The sequence below is a fragment of the Mustela putorius genome, unplaced genomic scaffold (genome assembly GCF_011764305.1).
Source record: "Mustela putorius furo isolate JIRA1106 unplaced genomic scaffold, ASM1176430v1.1 tig00000281_pilon_pilon_pilon, whole genome shotgun sequence".
Taxonomy (NCBI): domain Eukaryota; kingdom Metazoa; phylum Chordata; class Mammalia; order Carnivora; family Mustelidae; genus Mustela; species Mustela putorius.
Window position 1 is genome coordinate 17,972,937 of NW_025421343.1, and position 20,532 is coordinate 17,993,468.

At 39.1% G+C, this 20,532-nt stretch overlaps 1 protein-coding gene across 3 annotated transcripts in view; it reads right to left on the bottom strand.

The window, feature by feature from the left end:
• ACOXL (acyl-CoA oxidase like) overlaps nt 1-20,532 on the bottom strand; it is a 350,659-nt gene that overhangs the window by 128,195 nt on the left and 201,932 nt on the right. For all 3 annotated transcript variants that reach the window (XM_004770976.3, XM_004770974.3, XM_013044972.2), the window contains one exon: nt 9,115-9,204. In XM_004770976.3, the coding sequence (XP_004771033.1) occupies nt 9,115-9,204 (90 nt within the window). The remainder of the gene's footprint in view (nt 1-9,114; nt 9,205-20,532) is intronic.

Sequence of the window (20,532 nt, forward strand, 5' to 3'; positions counted from 1 at the left end):
AGTTTTTTAAGAAACTGAATACTTTTTTCTAGAGTGGCTGTAACATTTTATCCACCCACTAGTAATGTATGAGTAATACAGTTTCTCTGCTTCCTTTGGCATAATAAAAATATTATTAATATTTTTAAAATTTTAGCATTTTGATAGGTTTGTGGTAGTATCGCAATGTGGTTTAAATTTGTAGTTCCCTAACAGCTAAGGATGTTGCTTATCTTTTTATGTTCACATTTGCCATTGGAATGTCCTCTTCAGGGAAATGTCTGTACATGACTTTTGCCTATTTCATAATTGGATGGTTTTTTACTGTTGAGTTTTGAGAATTCTTTATATCTTCTGGACCCAAGGACTTTGTCAGATACATGGTTTGCAATTATTTTCTCCCAGTTTTTAGCTTGTCTTTTCATCTCTCTTCATGGTCTTTCACAAAGAAGAAGGTTTTAATTTTGGTAAAGTCTAGTTTTCCAATTTTTCCTTTTATGAATTGTGCTTTTGATATCAAATCTAAAAATTTTTTTCTAGTCCATGCTTTCAAAGATTTTCTCTTAAAAATTTTTTGTGAAAGTTTTTATGATTTTATGTTCTATATTTAAGTAGTTAATTTTGAGTTAAAACTTTTATAAGGAAACTTAGGTTAAGGTTTATTTTTTGAAGTACCTCCCATACTGTTTTCTATATTGGCTGTACCAATTTACAATCTCACTGACATTGCACAAGGGTTCCCTTTTCTCTGAATCCTTGCTAATATGTTTTATCTTTTGGTTTTGTTCTGTTTTTACAAAAGCCATCCTAACAGGTGTGAGGTGATATCTCATGGTGGTTTTCAACTGTATTTCCTTGGTGATTAGTAATGTTAAGCACCTTTTCATGTATCTGTTGGCCATTTTCCTTTCTTCTTTGGAAAACTACTCAGGTCTTCTGTTCATTTTTAACTTGGGTTATTTTCTTTTTTGCCAATGAGTTGTATAATTTCCTTATATATTTTGTATATTAACCCATTATCAGATATATGGTTTGCAAATATTCCCTTCCATTCCATACACTGTTTTTTCTTTTGTTCGTTGTTTCTTTTTGAGAAGAAGCTTTTTACTTTGATGCAGTCCTTCTTTACTTTCAGTTTTGGTGCTTGTGTTTGGGTATCATATCAAAAACAATTGTTGCCAAGACCAATGTCTAGGAACTTTCCCCCTGTTTTCTTTTGGAAGTGTTACAGTTTCAAGTCTTATGTTTATGTGTCTAATCCATTTCAAGTTAATTTCTGTGAGTGGTGTAAGACAGGGGTCCAATTTCATTTTTTTGCATGTCAACATCCAGTTTTCCCAGCACCATGGATTGAAGAGATTATCCTTTCTCCATTGAGTATTCTTAGCTCCTCTGCCAAATATTAGTTGACTGGACATGCATGGATTTATTTCTGGGTTCTTCATTCTGTTCCTTTGGTCCATATGTCCTTCTTCATGCCAGTACCATCAGTACCACACTGTTTGGATTATTATAACTTTGTAATATAGTTTGAAATCAGAGTAATGCCTTCAGCTTTGTTATTTCTCAGGATTGCTTTGGTTACGCAGGGTCCTTTACAGTTCCACACAAATTTTAGGATTCTTTTTTCTATCTGTGATAAATGCCATTGGAATTTTTATAGGAATTACATTGAATCTATAGATTCAGTATGAACATCTTACAATATTAATTCTTCCAATCTATGAGCATGGAATTTTTTTTTGTGTGTGCCTTCTTTAAATTCTTTCATCAACGTCATATAGTTATCAGTGTTCAGATGTTTTATTTATTTCTAGGTATTTTATTGTCTTTGGTGCTATTATAAACAGGATTGCTTTCTTTACTTCTTTTTCAGATATTTTGTTGTTAGCGTGCAAAAATGCAGCTGGATTGTTTATGTTGATTTTGTAGCCAGTAACTTTACTAAATACATTTATTGGTTCTAGCAACTTTTGGCAGATTCTTTAGATTTCTATATACAAGATCACATCAACTGCAAACAGAAACATTATTTCTTCCTTTCCAATTTATATGCCTTTTCTTTTTCTTGCCTAATTTCTCTGGCAAGGACTTCCAGCGCTATGAAGAGTAAGAGTAGTGACAGTGGGCACCTTGCCTTGTTCCCAATCTTAGAGGAAAAGCTTTCAACCTTTCACTGTTGGGTATGTTACTGGTTTTTAGTCTCATAAAATTGGTTTTTAGTCTCATATAAAAAATATACAATTGGAAAAGATAGATGGTAGGATTTTGATCTTCTGAAATGTGCAAAGATTTGTTTTGTGGCCTAACACACAATCTATTCTGGAGAATATTCCATGTGCATATGTAAAGATTGCACATTCTGCTATTATTGGATGGAATGTTCTGTATATGTTACGTCCATTTGGTCTAAAGTATATTTCAAGTCTAAAGTTTCCCTATCACTTTTCCATCTGGATGATCTATCCATTACTGAAAGTGAGATATTAAAGTTGCCTACAAATATTGTACTATTTCTCCTTTCAGATCTATTAGTATTTGTTTAATATACTTAAGTAGTCCAATGTTGGGTGCATCATATTTATAATTATTATAACCTTTTCATAAATTGACCCATTTATCATTATATAATGACCTTCTTTGTCTCTTGTTAGATTTTCTGACTTAAATTCTATTTTGTCTGATTTGTAAGTGTAGCTACCCTTGATCCCTTTTGGTTTCCATTTGGATGGAGAATCTTTTCCATCCCTTCATTGTGAGCCTGTATGTGTCCTTAAAGCTGAAGTCAGTCTCTTATATACAGCATATAGTTGGGTATTGTTTTGTTTTTATTTTTATTCCATTTAGCCACTTTATGCCTTTTGACTAGAGAATTTAATCTATTTACATTTAAATAATTATTTATATGTAAGGATTTATTTATACCATCTTATTGTTTTCTGGCTCTTCTGTAGTTCCCTTGTTCCTTTTTTCCCCTCTTGCCCTCTTCTTTTGTGATTTGATGATTTTCCATAAACATACACTTTGATTGTCTCTCCTTACTTTTTGTGTCCACTACAGTTTTTTGCTTTGTAATTATCACGGGTCTTACAGAAAATACTGTTAAGATATAACAGTCTATTTTGAACTCCATCACATAAAAAATTCTACGTCTCTACTCCTCCCCATTTTGTTTTTGAGGTCACAATTTACATCTTTTTATTTTGTGTATCCCTTAAAAATTATTATAATTATTTTTAATAATTTGTCCTTTAACTTTTACACTAGGGTTGAATGTTTAACATATCACCATATTCCAGTATTAAGATATTCTAAATCTGGTTATATGCTTACTTTTACTATTGTGTTTTATATTTTCATATGCTTTCATGTTACTAATTAGCATCCTTTCATTTCAGCTTGAAGAACTCCTTTCATCATTTCTTGCAATGCAGGTCTAGTGGTGATGAATTCCCTCAGCTTTTATTGCTTGAGAAAGTCTGTAATTCTCCTTCATTTTTGGAGAACAACTTTTTTTTTTTTTTAGATTTATTTATTTATTTATTTATTTGACAGAGAGAGAGAGAGAGAGAGCGCGCGCACAAGTAGGCAGAGAGGCAGGCAGAGAGAGGAGGAAACAGGCTCCCTGTCAGGGAGAGACCCTGATGCTCGATCCCAGGACCCTGACACCATGACCTGAGCCAAAGGTAGAGGTTTATTTAACCCACTGAGCCAACCAGGTGCCCCTGGAGAACAACTTTTTCAGGTTAAATATTTTTGTTTAGCAGGGTTTTTTTTCTTTTCTTTTCAGCATTTGAATATATCTTCTCACTCTCTACTGGCCTACAAAGTTTCTACTGAAAAATCCACTGATACCATTATTGGAGGTTTTCTTGTATTTGAGGAATTTTTCTCTCTTGCTGCTTTTAAAATTCCCTGTCTTTTATTTTAGACAATTTTATTATAATATACACTGAAGAAGATCTTTTTGAGTTGAAAGGTTTGGAGGGCTTATGAGCTTGATGAAGTTGGATATCCAAATCTCTCCCCAGAGTTGGGACATTCTCAACCATTATTTCTTTAATAAACTTTCTACTCCTTTCTCCCTCTCTCCTCCTTCTGAGATTCCAACATGCATAGGTTACTTTTCTTATTGGTGTCCCATAGTTCAGAGAGGCTTTCTTCACTCTTTTTCCTTCGTTTTTCCTTTGTTCTCCTCTGACTGGATAATTTAAATGACCTGGGTTTTTTTTTTTCCTCCTTCACAAATTCTTTTTCTGCTCAGTCAGGTCTGCTGTTAATGTTCTCTACTGCATCTTTCATTTCATTCACCATGTTCCCCAACTCCATAATTCCTATTTGATTCTTTTTTAAAAAAGATTTTATTTATTTATTTGAGAGAGAGAGAGAGAAATAGAGAGAGATAGCAAGAGAGAGAGCATGAACAGGAGGAGAGAGAGAGAAGTAGACTCCCTGCTGAGCAGGGAGCCCAACCTGGGGCTGGATCCCAGGACCCTGGGATCATGACCTGAGCCAAAGGCAGATGGTCCACTGACTGAGCCTAGGTGGTGCCCCTATTTGAGTCTTTTTAACGATTTCTATTTCTTTGTGAAATTTCTCATTTTTAAAGTGTATTGTTTTCCTGCTTTTATTGAATTAACTTTCTGGGTTTTCTTATAGTTCACTGAGCTTCCTTAAAACAACTATTTTGAAGAACTTATCAGGAAAATTGCAGATCTCCATTTCTTTGGCGTCAGTTGCTAGAAAATCATTTTTTCCCTTTTGTGGTGTCACATATCTTTCATTTCTCATGTTCCTTGAAGTCTTGCATTGCTGTCTTCACATTGAAGAATTCACCTCCTCTAGTCTTTACTGACTGGCTTTGGGAGAGAAATCCCTTCCATCAGCCCTGTATGAATTCTGAGGCTTTCTCAGACCTTCTATGGATACACATGTTCCACACATCTTATTCCCTCTTCAGGAATAGTTTCTAAGATTGTATGACTTCTTTTGATCCTACAAAAGCAGGATTAGTGCTTAAAGCTTTCTGTTTACTTCCCCCTCGGTGGTAGTGACTGCTCAAGTTTGTGTGCTTTCTTCCAATCCCACAGAGTCAGATTGGCTTTCTGTATGTGCTCACTAGCTGATGTATGTGTTCACTAGCTGACTGCGAAGGCTGGCTCTGGCTGCCCTTGGGAATGAACCCTGATAACTGACCATGGTGTAGTGACATGTGTGACCGAGGCATGTAGAGCACTGTGGGAGCCTGTGGACCAACACGGAGATCTATAAGTGAGGTGTCCCCAGTGGCTCATAAGTGGGTTTCCTGAAGGAGTCTGCAAAGCAGTTAGGAGGATCCATGTCCAATCACTGTCCTCTGAGAGCTGTGGCTGCTATTCTCCCAGCTGCTCCTTGCACTCTATGTCATGTAACACACCTCAGAAGTCTCAGTGAGAGGAGAAAGAAATGGGCCTCTTGGGCAGTGCCCCCACACAACTGGGTAAGCTGGATGTTCACTCACATGCTCCCCACTCCTCCTGTGGGAGAAATTGCATGCCAAAAGGTCTCTCTTCTCACTGAGCTGTGCTGTCTTAAGGGAGGGCTGACATAGGTGAAGTGAAACTGTTCCTTTTACCCTCTTCAATGCATCCAATCTCAAACTTTTTGCTCAAACGGTGTGCTGGAACCTCACTGGACTTCTGGACTTACACAGAGGCACTATCATCCTTGGATGATTATCAGAATTGGTGTTTTTGGGCATAAGATGGCAGAAAACTCCTATTTCACCATTTTGATAATGTCTTAGAATAAGCTTGTGTCTACAGAAAACTTTGTTGTGATTTTGATGGGAATTTCATTAAGTGTATAGATCAGTTTGGGCAGAATTGACATTTTCCTACACAGAGTCACCCAACTGATGAATACAGTATGTCTCTCCATTTATCTAGGATTTTTTTTTATTTCTTTGAAGCATTTTGTAATTATCAGCACATAGATCATGTGCATGTCTATTGGATTTACACTTAAGTATGTCCTTTTCTTTGAAGCAATTGTAAATGATATTGTGTGTTTAATTTAAGTTTTCACATCTGTTATTAGTACACAGAAATGAGATTCACTTTTGTGTATTGATCTTATATCCTGGAGTCTTATGAGCTCAGTTCTAGAGTTTTGGGGTAGATTCCATGGATTTTTCTATGTAGATAATCATATAATGTGAAAACAGGGAAAGTTTTTATTTCTTTCGTTCTATTATCTATGTCTTTTAATTTCTTTTTCTTGCCTTATTATACTGATATAACTTCTAGGTCTATGTTGAATAACAGTAGTGCCAGTGGACATCCTTGATTTAATCCTGCTTTTAGGAGGAAAGTATTCAGTATTTCACCAGTCAGCATGATGTTAGCTACATTTTTTGTACATATTCTTTATCAAGTTCAAAAATTCCCTCCTATTCCAGTTTGGTAAGATTTTGCATCAACACGTTGTCAAAAGCTTTAGGTGTATAAACCAATATGATCATGTGATTTTTTTTCTCCTGTAGTCTGATGATATTATGAACTACATCAACTGATTTTTGAATGCTGAAGCAGTCTTGCCTATCAGGAATAAATACCATTTGGCTGTGGTGTATAATTATTTTTATACATTGTCAGATTCAATTTGTTAATATGTTGTTGAAGATTCCTACATCTAAATTTGTAAGAGTTATTGATATGTAGTCTTCCCTTTTTTGTAGTATCTATTTTTGGTATCAGAGTAATACAAACTATATAAAATGAATTGGGGGGACCTTGGTGGTTCAGCTGGTTAAACATTCCACTGTTTTTTTAAAAAATATTTTATTTATTTATTTGTCAGAGAGAGAATGAGAGTGAGCACAGGCAGACAGAGCAGCAGAGGGAGAAACAGGCTCCCTGCAGAGCAAGGAGCCCGATGCAGAACTCAATCCCAGGACGCTGGGATCATGACCCGAGCCAAAGGCAGCTGCTTAACCAACTGAGCCACCCAGGCATCTAAACATTCCACTCTTGATTTAGGCTCAGGTCATGATATCATGGCCATGAAATTGAGTACCACATTGGGCTCTGGGCTGGGCATGGAGCCTGCTTAAGATACTCTCTCTCCCTCTGCCCCTTCCCCAGCTCATGCATGCTCTCTGTCTATAAAAAAAAAATAATAAAATAAAATTAAAAAATGAGTTGGGAAGTGTTTTCTTCTCTTCTATTTTCTGGGAGAGACTGCATAAAATTTTTCCTTAAGTGTTTGATAAATTCTCCAATGAAACCTTGGCCCAGAGATTTTTTGGGAGGAAGCATTTTATTATTATTAAAAATTCAATTTCTGTAAGATTATAGGACTATTCAGGTTGACTATTCAAGTTGGTTAGATCTGGGTGTTTGCGATTTTGGGGAATTGGTCAATCTGACTAAGGCATCAAATTTATTAACGTAATGTTATTTTCTAGTGTTCCTTCATCATTTTCTTAGTTCCTCCAAGATAACTAATGATATACCCATTCTCATTCCTAATATCGGTGACTCTTCTCATTTTTTTTTATCAGACCTCCTGGGTCAGTCTAGTTGATGACCTTCATTCTAGTTGTGGAGGTGGGGGCTCAACTCTCCACTGGATCATGCTGACACTGGGGTAAGGGTTAAGGGTACTGGTAATCTGTTTCACCTTACAACAGTCTTGTTGCTGCTAAGTAGAAATGGAGGCTTAGCTTACCAATGGGCCCTGCTGACATTACCCTGATGAAAATCAAAGTTCTACTTGCTTCCACTAGGCAGGGGTAGAAGATTAGTTCCCTGCTCAGCCCCACCAATAGCACCACATTGAGTAATGGGAGTGTTACCACCGGCGGCTACCAGTGTCTGACTCCGGCCATGGATCAGAAGTCAGGTGAGAGATCAGTTTCTGCCAGGTCCTGCTGAAATTGGTGTATGTATGTGTGTGTTCAGTTTTTCCATTTTGCTTGACTGATGTACAGAGAATATAGCTAGAAATGTTTTTGTTTGGTTTGGTTTTTTTTTGAATCATTAGGCCACCATCTTCCCTATCCTTTGGGTAGGGAGAACAAGGTTTTTCTTGGTTTGTCTCTACCTATTAGAGATTCAGGGCATACATATATGCCCTTACCCAGGATATATGGAAGGCAATAAGGAAACCCAGACAACTTGCTGCCTTTCCCTTCCTCCAGTTCCAAGCTCCCTAGGCAGCCTGCCTTCGACTTTCTCCCTTTCAGAGGTTTCCTATGCTCATTTGTTGTGTTATGTCCAGAGTGTTCGTTTATTAAGAGGGAGGACCTGGGAGGAATAGGGCCATTCCCTCATAGCAGAATCAGGAGACCCTGTTTTCTTTTGTAAAAATACCAAATTGTAATCCCATTGTATATATAGTTTTATATCATTTTTACTTATCATATCATAAGTTTTTAATTTCTGTAATAAACCCTTGTAAGTACAATTTTAAAAGCTATATAATTCCCCATTGAGTGGCCAGAACATGATTTACATAATCATTTTCATATTGTTGAAAATTTAGATTCCAACATTATTGCTATAATAAATAATGTACTAATGAAAACGTTTATGTCCTGACGTTCTTCTGTACTTAGGATTATTATCTTAGATAGTCCCAGACGTGGAATCACGCACAGCCTAATAGCAACATGGAAAAGTGCCTCTTTTGTTCTCACCAACACTGGTACTTCAACATGCTCTTAAATATGAGCTGATTGGTTGGAGAAAACAGCAGTGTGGTATGCCTCACGTGCATGTCTCTGATCACCAGGAAGCTTGGTCAATTGTTCTCCTTTTATAACCTGCCTTTTCATGCCTTTCTCCTGTTCATCTCCTGGGTCCTCAAGTATTCTTTTGGAATAGACTTCCAGCAGAAGGATCTGACTGAAACTGGTTGAAGTTTTCTTCAACCAAGAAAGATATAGGGCAATGTCAAAGATAAGCTAGGAGAGAAATAATTTAATCCTCTGTTGAATTACTGCAAAAATCAAGGGCTTAACAGGAAAACACCTGCCAATTAAATGAAGATATCAGATGAAGATAAAACATATGAAACACTTCAGATTTCTGGATAACTCTTGATCTTGAAAAGTATGCCGTTTAAGAAGAATAAACATTTCCTGAATCTTACCTGCAGCATAACAACATTGTCACCTTCAAAAGTCACAAACACATCTGTGTCACATTTTAGGCCTGAGATTCGGTTTTCCATCATGTAACCCTTTTGCAGAAAAAAGAAAAGAAACATATTTCAAATTTCCAATTCCACCATTATAAAGGATGAACAGTTTCTTTGAAATTAAACAAAAACACAGAAAATGGAAAAGAATAAAATAACTATAGTTTTTCTGCCCAGAATAACCATTCTAAGGATTTTGAGCCATCACACTTGCTTTTGATCCAGAAACATTTTTGTGGATTTGTCTTCATTAGTAGTAACCATTTGAAAATGGTCATGTCGCATTTTTCCGAAATAGTTCAACAAATTGTGCTGATTTTTTTTCTCTCTTCCAAATCTTGTGAATTCTAATAAATGTCAAGAAATTAGTGATTTCGTCCTAAAATACGCAGGAGAATGATGCCTTCTCAACCCCATTCCTATCAAAATTAGCACATGTACCTGGTTCTTGGGACACAACATAAAAATCTTAAATTGCCACTCTGCATGTTAATATCATTAAACACTTTGCATCATAAATTCACACTCTAGTTTCCAACTAGGTTTTTCTTTCTTTCTTTCTTTTTTTTTTTTTTTTTTTTACTTCCTGAAATCCTTATTTAAATGGCAGTAGCCTGCTGCTCATTTTCAAAGTGTTGACAGTATTTCTGCACGCAAACTGGGAGAAGCAGCTGCTCAAGGGAAAGTCGATCGGCCCCAGGCAAAATGTGGAGCAGCAAAGTTTGCCTTTGTTTGGCCTCAGGCCTTCCCCTTCTGAAGCCCCCAGCGCTGTTATTTCTTCCAGTTCTTTCTTCCAGTTCGTTGCTCTCCCCATTAAATTCCCAGAATCTTTCCCACTCTCGAAATCTGCTTCCACAAATCAATCCTGCCTAAGTAAGTTATAGCAGAGGTGACTGTCACGCTACTTCTCCCAGGAGTATTTGCAGTTAGCACTGCAGCTCTGAAGAAGGAAAGACAAGATTTAGCCCCTGCTGAAATCCTCAAGCCACACAGAGCCTCACAGAAGGGTGCTCCCATGGGCAGCCAGAAACTCCTATCTCAAGACACCTTAACGCCCTGGGGGACCACCTTTATTTCTGAAAATGGCCATTTGAGTCAGAAAAACCAGCACTTCCAGGGACCTGCTGCCTGCGGAGCCCTGAAGTCCCCAAGCATCAGTGCTTTGTGGCCCAAGAGCCTTCCTCTGAGGTCCCTACTTTCCCTCCCCATCCCCCCCAAGTCATGGCAGCCAACTGGGCAGGCCAAACCGAGCATTCTCATCTGTGGGAATACTTAATTACTTTCGTAAATGTAAACAGGGTGTATGTATGGAAAAATAAATCAGTAGCATTTCCAACCTCCCCCAATCTAGTGCCATAACCACAGGGTTAAACCCACCCCACAGGCAGACCATGTGAAATCAGGTTCTGACTGAATGTGACCAGAGCCCAGAGTGCTTCGCGGCCACAAGGCCATAGCTGACTCATTTTCATCATTGTTATTCTACCATTGATTGAGTGCCACCACAAGCTAGATTCTGGACTGAGGGTTTTACTGAAAGAAACCTCACCTGTTAATCCACGTAATCCCCTTCATTCTGACAACAGCTATGTGAGGTAGACATGACCCCATTTTACAGGCGAAGAAAGGGAGGCTTGAGAGCTATGTCGGAATGATCTTGAATCTATCAAGTTCTGGTATGGAAAATATTAACACTACAGATACCACCTCAGTGTTAGGAAGAACCTTCGTACTTACGGGGTATAGCGGCTAAGTGCTCAAAATAAGGATTTTGAAGAAACAAAATACTTTTTTCTTTTGGCGCTTTGCTCTGGTCTTCCCGAGTATGGATGGAAGTGCCTGGTTCTTCGTTGTTCTCTGACTCTTCCGAATTTGTACACACTCTGTCCTGGGGGAAACCAGGACCACCAGGACTTTAAAATGACTTGAAAGATAATTTACTTAAAATGCAGCAAAATCAGCAAACAAATAACAACAATCTCTCAGGGAATGGGCAAGGGAGTCCTGTGAACATACAGATGCTCTATCTTAGTTTTGTTCTTCCAATACAGTGTAATTGATTTCTCTTCTAGATGGCGAAACTCAACCTTGAACCCTTCTTCATGTTTGAAAATCGAGTAAAACCATATGATTGCTTTCATGAAGATTCCAGACTCTCCAGGGCCCAGACCCAGAAGAGGTACAAGTCACACAGCCTTTGTAGAGCTTGCAGACAGCTGAAAACAAAACAGCCAAGAGAAAACCAAAGCCAACCACGTGCAAGGCATGGCTGTGGCTGGCATGTGGTTTCCAATCTCCCGAAACCACCAAGGGCATAGTTATGATCTAATTTCCTTAGAAAAGGCCAGAGAGGGCTATCCTCTTAAAAATCTAAAACTTTGAAATATCTGGGGTGACCCGTTGAGGAACTAACAATGCTCAAGTCCTAGGTATCTGAGTTCTGTGTGTGAATGTGCACACAAGTTTAGAGGAAAGACACACAACCCAGAGAGTTACTGAATACAGACCTGCAGTCATCTTCTTGAGGGACTTAAATTCCAAATTCGGATCCCTGAACTCTTTGGGGGGGGGGGTACAAATGATTATAAACGGTGTGTGTGTATATGTCTGTGTGTGTGTGTGTGTGTGTGTGATTTTCTAATTAAAAATGAACTTGGGTTTTTAAATTAATTACTAAAAGCAGTACAAAAGCATTATTTTAAAGTATTTTTTAAGACTTTGTTTATTTATTTGACAGAGAGAAATCAGAAGTAGGCAGAGAGGCAGGCGGAGAGAAAGGAGGAAGCAGGCTTCTGCCAAGCGGAGAGCCCAATGCGGGGCTCGATCCCAAGATCCTGAGATCATGACCTGAGCTGAAGACAGAGGCCTAAATCACTGAGCCACCCAGGAGCCCCACAAAAGTATTATTTTAAAAAATGAGAACAGAGAGGAAAAACCCACAAAAAAAGAAAAAAAATAAAGTCATTTGTAATCTCATGATGTAGGATATGAAAGGGTGCCTGGCAAAGAAAGACCCCGGAAAGAGGCTTGGAATAGGAGCTGAGATTACAAGGACCAAGGTAAGTGTTGAGAAGAGAAAGGTGAGGAGGGACCGGGAAACCAGAAGGGCAGATCTGGGTAAAGGGAACCATGGAGTGTTCCGGAGGGAGGAGGATATTGATTGAACATGTTGGAGTTAGAGAAGACTGAGGAATGATTCAGGTGTGAGGAAAGCCAGAATCAGGTGAGCAAGACAGGAAAGTGAGAGTGCTAGATTTAGGGAAAGAGGAAATCTGTTAACCTCATAGGCACCCACAGCACTCATGGGTGGCAAGCTGGGGGGCAATCCTGATTTCTGCAGCCTGAGACGTTTCCATGTCAGGTCACAGCCCAGGAGTTATTACCTCCATAACGCTTTATAAACCAGCACCACAGGATGTGCCAAGAAAAGGGACAGTCACGGTCATTACTGAGAACCAATTCTATGTTCTGTGTTACATCCAATATTTCATTTCCACCCTTCACAATGACATCTCAGCACCCCTGTTTGGGGATGAGAAAGTTGAGAGTCAGTGAGGTTTTCTGACCCTGCTCCTGCCACAGCGGCTCCTGGCCCACCCCCTGGGGTTTTGCAGTGTTGTTCCCGTGTCTGGAGCAATGCCCTCAGATCTCCGTGGGGGCTCTCTTTCCTCTCATTTCTGTCTCTGGTCCAAAGTTCCCACTGCCAGGAGGCCATCCCTGGTCCTTCTGTCCAAAACAGCTGCCCCCACCTGCCACCTTTTCTCCCTATCTCTTCACCTCAATTAATTTTTTTTTATAGCATTTCCAGGTATCTTTCTAAGCAGAGGACATTGGTGCACAGACACACAAATAAGGAAGACCATGTAAAGACACAGGGAGGAGAAGACAATCACAAACCAAACAGAGAAACCTCAGAAGCAACACACCCTGCCAACACCGATGTTGGACTTTTAGCCTCTAGGACTGTGAGAAAATAAATTTCTGTTTTTCAAGGCCCTCAGTTGGAGGTATTTTGTGATGGCAGTTGGCGTGGACTAACTTGGAGCGCAGCCGCACGTGTGCATACACACACGGAGATAAATCAATGCGAACGGCTTCTCTAACAGGAGTAAATCCTCTGGAGTCTAAGGAAATCCTCCTCTAAGCCATTATCTCGATGGGCTCAACAGCACCTTGGGAAATGGAATGGCAGTCCCATAAGCTTTCTTTTTTTCCACACTGGACTCCTAAGGAAGGGCATTTGCTTATACATTTCTGGCTAGGGTAGGGGAGCAGATGGGGAAAAAAGAGGGACGTGAGGGAAGAAACAGGTTTCATCCCCCCGAAAGTGAATAATATTTTCCATTAGCTTATTTCACTCTTAATTAAAAAAAGAAACATAGAATAGACAGAGGGAACTCTAAACTGCACGCTCCCAAAGCCAGCAGAATCCTCAGGGGGTCATGCAGCCCAGAATCTGGTCTCCCCGAAGAAAGAGCACACCGGGTAGATGTGTTACTCTATCTCTGCCTTCTGGGTTACATCGAGCCTCTTAGCAAGTAATTGTGAATGTCATTAAGGTTGTGTCCCATTTCAGTAAGAGCTCCATGCAACATATTTTATGATTCAAGCTTTGTACATTGAAAGTTTAATATTTTCCTGCTGTTTTTAACATCTCTGAATTTTTTTTTTTACTGTATGATTACATTTAATAAATGGATCAGAACAAATTAGAAACAGGCTTTCTTCCCTCCTTTTAAGCAAATTGAGGGTAAATTTTGTTAATTTGAAGAAGAAGAAACTGACAAAATCAATCTTATCTTCAATTTGTTAGGGAAGGGCCGATCGGAAATACAGACACTGACCCACTCAGCAGGAAGGATTGTGTCTTAGAGTTGTGTTAATTTATACCTGTGTATCTCCACCACCCCAAATGGGGTAGAGCCTGTACACATGGGCAGCTGACATGTGTGAGATTCACTGCACCCTTTCCTGAGACAGCTGTGGTCTGAGTGGAGTCTTCTGACAGCCAAAGTTCAAGCCCGAACAGATGATGGATGTTCTTATGGAAGTGATGACAAGTTGTCCTGCCCTGCCCTGTTTGCTTTGAGGTGACCCTGCATTGTCAGGGCTTATGAACTGGGGAGAGTGGGTGGGAGGAAATTCATTCGTGGGTCCTGTCACCAAATGTATAGTGAGAGTCTCAAGCCTCAGGTACTATACTATGCACTGCAACCAAAGACACAATCCTGTCCTCAGAAGACAGATAGGTGTTGCTCAGGTAGACAAATAAAATAGGTAATTAAAAAATCTGTGGTAAGTGCCAAAAAGGAGACAATCAGGGTTCCATAGGAAAAATGTAACAAGAAAGAATTCTTCTAACCTATATGCCAAAGAATGTTTTCAGAGGCTTGTTTAACTTGGAACCTTAAAGAAGAGAAGTCAGCAAAGCTGTGGGAGAAAGCTTGCACCCTGAGGCCATGAAGGAGCACAGAACGTTCGGGGAGTGGAAAGAAGGCTGAGTTGGAGGTGGTAAGTTGTGGGAGAGTGGCCCAAAGATAAGGTGGAAGAGGTAGATAGGGTTCCAGTGACTCAGGAGCCTTTTGGGTATTCATTTAGGTTAGCAGAGGTACAAAGTAATAGAAGAATTTTGAGCTTTGGAGTAAGATGACCTGTCATTTTAAAAGAAGACGATAGCACTGAGTGAGCACAGCCCATAGCAGGCAAGAGAGAAGTTGGACAATTGGTGGCAGAGACATGGTGGCATGGAGGTAGAGGGAGAGAGCCTCAGAGGGTTGAGTATGTGCATGAGAAGGAGGAAGTCTGGGCCACATGAATGGTATGTGTATGGTGGGGTGTCTACTGAGTTAGAAAACCCTAGAGCAGGAGGATGTTTGAGCGAAAGACCAAACATTCATATCTGTCAATGCTCGGTATGAGAGAGTCCATGAGCTATCCAAGAAGACTAGTCTAAGTGAAAGTTGGATATGAGACTCTGGACATGTGAAAAGATGTCTGGAATGGAGATGTAAATTAGAAAGCCCTCACCATACAGGTAGTATTTAAAAGCCCAGGAAAAGACAGAATTATCAAGAGTGTGAATACACAGAGGAGAGAGAACTTAGGCTCACGTTCTAGAAAATGCCAAATTCAGAAGCACACAGAGGCATAGTGGCAGAGGACACTAAGAAGATAAAGAAGCAGGAAGAAAGTCAGAGAGTATGGTGTCCCAAAGGCTGAGAGAGAGTGTGTCTGTGAGGGAGATGTCTGTTGTGAAGAGTGCTTCTGAGTACTCAGGCAAGTGAGGACTGAGGAGTCCTTTGGACTGAGCCACAGGGAATCAACAGCAACTGGACTAAAACTGTTTAGGTAGCAAGGAGCAGGGGAAGCCAGATATCCGGCAATATGGCAGACTAGATATTCTTTTTAAAAACTCTCCAGTGGAGGGGCGCCTGGGTGACTCAGTTGGTTAAAACTCTGACTCTTGGTTTTGGCTCAGGTTGTGATCTCAGGGTCTTAAGATTGAGCCCCATGTGAGGGTCTGTGCCCAGCACAGAGTCTGTCTCTGTCCCTCTGCCCCTCCCCCTGCTCTCTCTCAAATAAATAAATAAATAAATAAATAAATAAAATATCTTTTAAAAACCCTCTCTGGTAGAAATAAAAAAAAATGTGCTCATAAAATGTTTTTAAAAAATCGTTTTGAATACATAGTTAAACTAATAAAGAGAAGTACTCCCAGGCTGAACACATTGAGAAAGCATGGACTCCGAAAGCGTAGCAGGTGTTGAAGCCAGATAAGAGGTTATATAAAGACACTTACACAAGTATGGTCTCCTGGAAAATAGTGCCTACCATGGGTAAAGTAAGAAAACATCACCCCTCAACCAAGAACATAACAAGGAAGATGGGTAGTCTCAGCTCTGGCTGTAGGTAGAAAGAAACATCTTTCTTAGAGTTTTCAACTATGTATACATTTAGGTGACTCTGGGACCAGAATCAGGAGCCAACTTAAAGTGGGTTGTTTATACAAACTACTAACAGACACATGAAAAGATGTTCATCATCACTAGCCATCAGGGAGATTCAAATCAAAACCACACTGAGATACCACTTTACACCAGTTGGAATGGCCAAAATTAACAAGACAGTAAGCAAGTGTTGGAGAGGATGTGGAAAAAGGGAACCCTCTTCCACTGTTGGTGGGAAGGCAAGTTGGTACAGCCACTTTGGAAGACAGTGTGGAGATTCCTTAAGAAATTAAAAATAGAACTACCCTATGACCTTGCAATTGCACTACTGTGTATTTACCCCAAAGATACAGATGTAGTGAAAAAAAGGGCCATCTGTACTCCAATGTTCACAGCAGCAATGGCCACAGTCACCAAACTGTGGAAAGGACCAAGATGCCTTTCAATGGACCAATGGATAAAGAAGATGTGGTCCATATATACAATGGAGTATTATGCCTCCATCAGAAAGGATAAATACCCAACTTTTGTTTCAACATGGATGGGACGGGAGGAGATTATGCTGAGTGAAAGAAGTCAAGCAAAGAGAGTCAATTATCATATGGTTTTGCTTATTTGTGGAGCAAAAGGAATAACACAAAGGACATTGGGTGAAGGAGAGAAGTGATTTGGGGGAAATCGGAGGGGGAGATGAACCATGAGAGATGTGGACTCTGAAAAACAATCTGAGGGTTTTGGAGGGGTGGGGGGTGGGAGGTTGGGTGAGCTTGGTGGTGGGTATTATGGAGGGCACATATTGCATGGAGCACTGGGTGCAGTGCATAAAAAATGAATTCTGGAACACTGAAAAGAAATTAAAAAAAAATAAAAAATTTTTAAAAATAAATAAAAATAAAGTGGGTTGTTTAAAGCTGGTATCTTCAGGCCACTGGCAAAGGTAAATGCAGATCCTTGCTGGCCTGAAAGAACTATCAAGATAAAGTTCCAAATATCATGAGCTCAATTAAAAAAAATTCAAGGAAAAATAAAAAAATATCAGAAGAGATAGACAACAATAGAATCAGACCTGCAAAGGTGGCATATACTCATATTAGCCTAAAATACCTACAAGTAGATAAAATCAAGGACATAGGGAGACAGTATACAAAATAACAATGACCTAAAATTTTCCAAAATGACCAAGTGACATAAATCCACATATCAGAAACTCAACCTCAAATAGGGAAAACATAAAAATAAATTAATACTTTGGCACATTATAGTAAAACCATAAGTCACCAAAAAATAAAATATCTTAAAAGAGGCAGAGACCCTCCCCCCAATAGACTGCCACGAAAAATTACAATTAGACAGACGGTTGATTCCTCAACAACCAGGGAATCCAGAATAATATTTAAAATTTTAAAGTACTGAGAGATATAGCTGTCAATCATGAATTCTCTACTTAACAGTACTTCATCTTTTAAGACTGAGCATAAAATAAAGACATACTCAGACAAATAAAACTTAGGTTTACCACTACAGACCCAGACTAAATGGTATTCTGACAAAGGTACTCCAGGAATAAGGACAATGGCTAAACAGATGCCAGAGGAATTGTAAGCAAAGATGCCAGTAGAAGGCAGTAGTTCTAAAGAAACCCTGGTTCCACATAATAATAAGTACAAAGGCTAATTGGTATAATTAAAATATGCAGTACTGAAGTAATGGAAATGGTAGCACAGAGGGTAAGAGTTGGGTAGGGAAAGCAATCTAAGCCCTGTGTTGTTTGAAGAAAGGAAAGATGATCATTAACTTCAGACTTTGTATGATAAATGTGCATATTAAAATTAGAGTGTCCAGAGTCGGGGCACACGGGTGGCTCTGTTGGTTAAGCATCCAACTCTTGATTTCAGCTCAGGTCATGATCTCAGGGTTGTGGGACTGAACCTACCATAACAGAGGGAGAGTTTAGCCCATACAATAATTGATAGATCAGACACACCAGAACCTCAGTAAGAATAGAGAATATTTGAATAATGCCATTAATAAACTTGCTTATTGGTTACATTTAAAACCCTACATCCAATTACTGAACACACATTCCCTTGAGGCATACAACGGAGTTGAGCCCATGATATTTGGAACTTTATCTTGATAGTTCTTTCAGGCCAGAAAGGATCTGTGCTTCCATGTGTGCTTCAAGGGAAGTAGGTCATAACGAAATTCAAAGAAATGTATCCCATTGGCCATTTTCTCTGACTACTATGGAATTAAGTGGAGAAAATTTAGTAATAATTATTATTATCACAAAAAAAAAAAACCCAAAGAGAACTGTTATTAAGAAGGCACTATTGCACAGTGGTTATATCCTGTGGCCAAACTAGCTGGGTTTAAATCTTGGCTCTGCCAGTGCAGGAGCTGTGTAATTTGGGGTCAATTGCTTACATTCTTAGTGCCCCATTCTTCACATACATAATATTGAGGCTATAATAGTACAACTTTGTGGGGATTGTTGTGAGGATTATATATGTTAATCAATTTAAATGTGAAGACTGGGGCTTGACACATAGAAAGAATTCATCAGAGTTAGCTATTCTTTTTAAAGAAAGTACTAGACATTAGGAAATTTTAAAACATACTTGATTCCTGGGTCAAATAAGTCAGAATCCTAGAGGAGAACATAGGCAGTAATCTCTTCAATATCAGCCACAGCAACTTCTTTCAAGATATGTCTCCAAAGGCAAAGGAAACAAAAGTGAAAATAAACTTTTGGGACTTCACCAAAATCAAAAGCTTCTGCACAGCAAAGGAAACAGTCAAAAAACAAAGAGGCAACCCACGGAATGGGAGAAGATATTTGCAAATGACAATACAGACAAAAGGTTGAATCCAGGATCTATAAAGAACTCCTCAAACTCAACCCACACAAGACAGACAATCATATCAAAAAGTAGGCAGAAGATATGAACAGACACTTCTCCAATGAAGACATACAAATGGCTGTCAGACACATGGAAAAATGTTCATCATCACTAGCCCTCAGGGAGATTTGAATTAAAACCACATTGGGATATCACCTTACACCAGTTAGAATGGCCAAAATTAGCAAGACAGGAAATAACATGTGTTGGAGAGGATGTGGAGAAAGGGAAACCCTCTTACACTGTTGGTGGGAATGCAAGTTGGTGCAGCCTCTTTGGAGAACAGTGTGGAGATTCCTCAAGAAATTAAAAATAGAACTTTCCTATGACCCTACCATTGCACTACTGGGTATTTACCCCAAAGATACAGATGTAGTGAAAAGAAGGGCCATCTGTACCCCAATGTTTATAGCAGCAATGGCCACGGTCGCCAAACTGTGGAAAGAACCAAGATGCCCTTCAACGGACGAATGGGTAAGGAAGATGTGGTCCATAGACACTATGGAGTATTATGCCTCCATCAGAAAGGATGAATACCCAACTTTTGTAGCAACATGGACGGAACTGGAGGAGATTATGCTGAGTGAAATAAGTCAAGCAGAGAGAGTCAATTATCATATGGTTTCACTTATTTGTGGAGCATAACAAATAGCATGGAGGACATGGGGAGTTAAAGAGGAGAAGGGAGTTGGGGAAATTGGAAGGGGAGGTGAACCATGAGAAACTATGGACTCTGAAAAACAGTCTGAGGGGTTTGAAGTGGTGGGGGGGTGGGAGGTTCGGGTACCAGGTGGTGGGTATTGTAGAGGGCACGGATTGCATAGAGTACTGGGTGTGGTGCAAAAATAATGAATACTGTTATGCTGAAAATAAATTAAAAAAAAAGATACTAAGTAGCTAAAAAAAAATACTTACAACTGATCAATAGAAAACCTTATTTATAAAATTGTGGTTGAACCAGTCAAAGCAGTATTTAAAAAGTAATGTTACAACTTAAAATGTTTATAACAGAAAAGGAGAAACCATAAAAATTAATGAGATAATATCCAAGATAATATCCAATACCCAAACTAAAGTACTAGAAGAACTACAGGAAAATACACACAAAAAAGTAGAGTAAAATTAATAAGAAAAATAAAAATCAATTAAATAGAAAAACCAGATACAATCTGGACAGGATCAACAGAACCAAAATTTATTATTTGAAAAAAAATACAAAAATAAAACACAAGTTAGGAGTTGGGAGAAAGAAAGAATATTAGGAATAGCAAAGAGAACATAGCTGGAGATACAGTAGGGATGGAAAAGATAAAAGAATATTATGTGCTCCATATCACTCGGCATCAGGGAAATACAAATCAAAACCACAATGAGATATCACCTCATACCAGTCAGAATGGCTAAAATCAACAAGTCAGGAAATGACAGATGCTGGCGAGGATGCGGAGAAAGGGGAACCCTCCTACACTGTTGGTGGGAATGCAAGCTGGTGCAGCCACTCTGGAAAACAGCATGGAGGT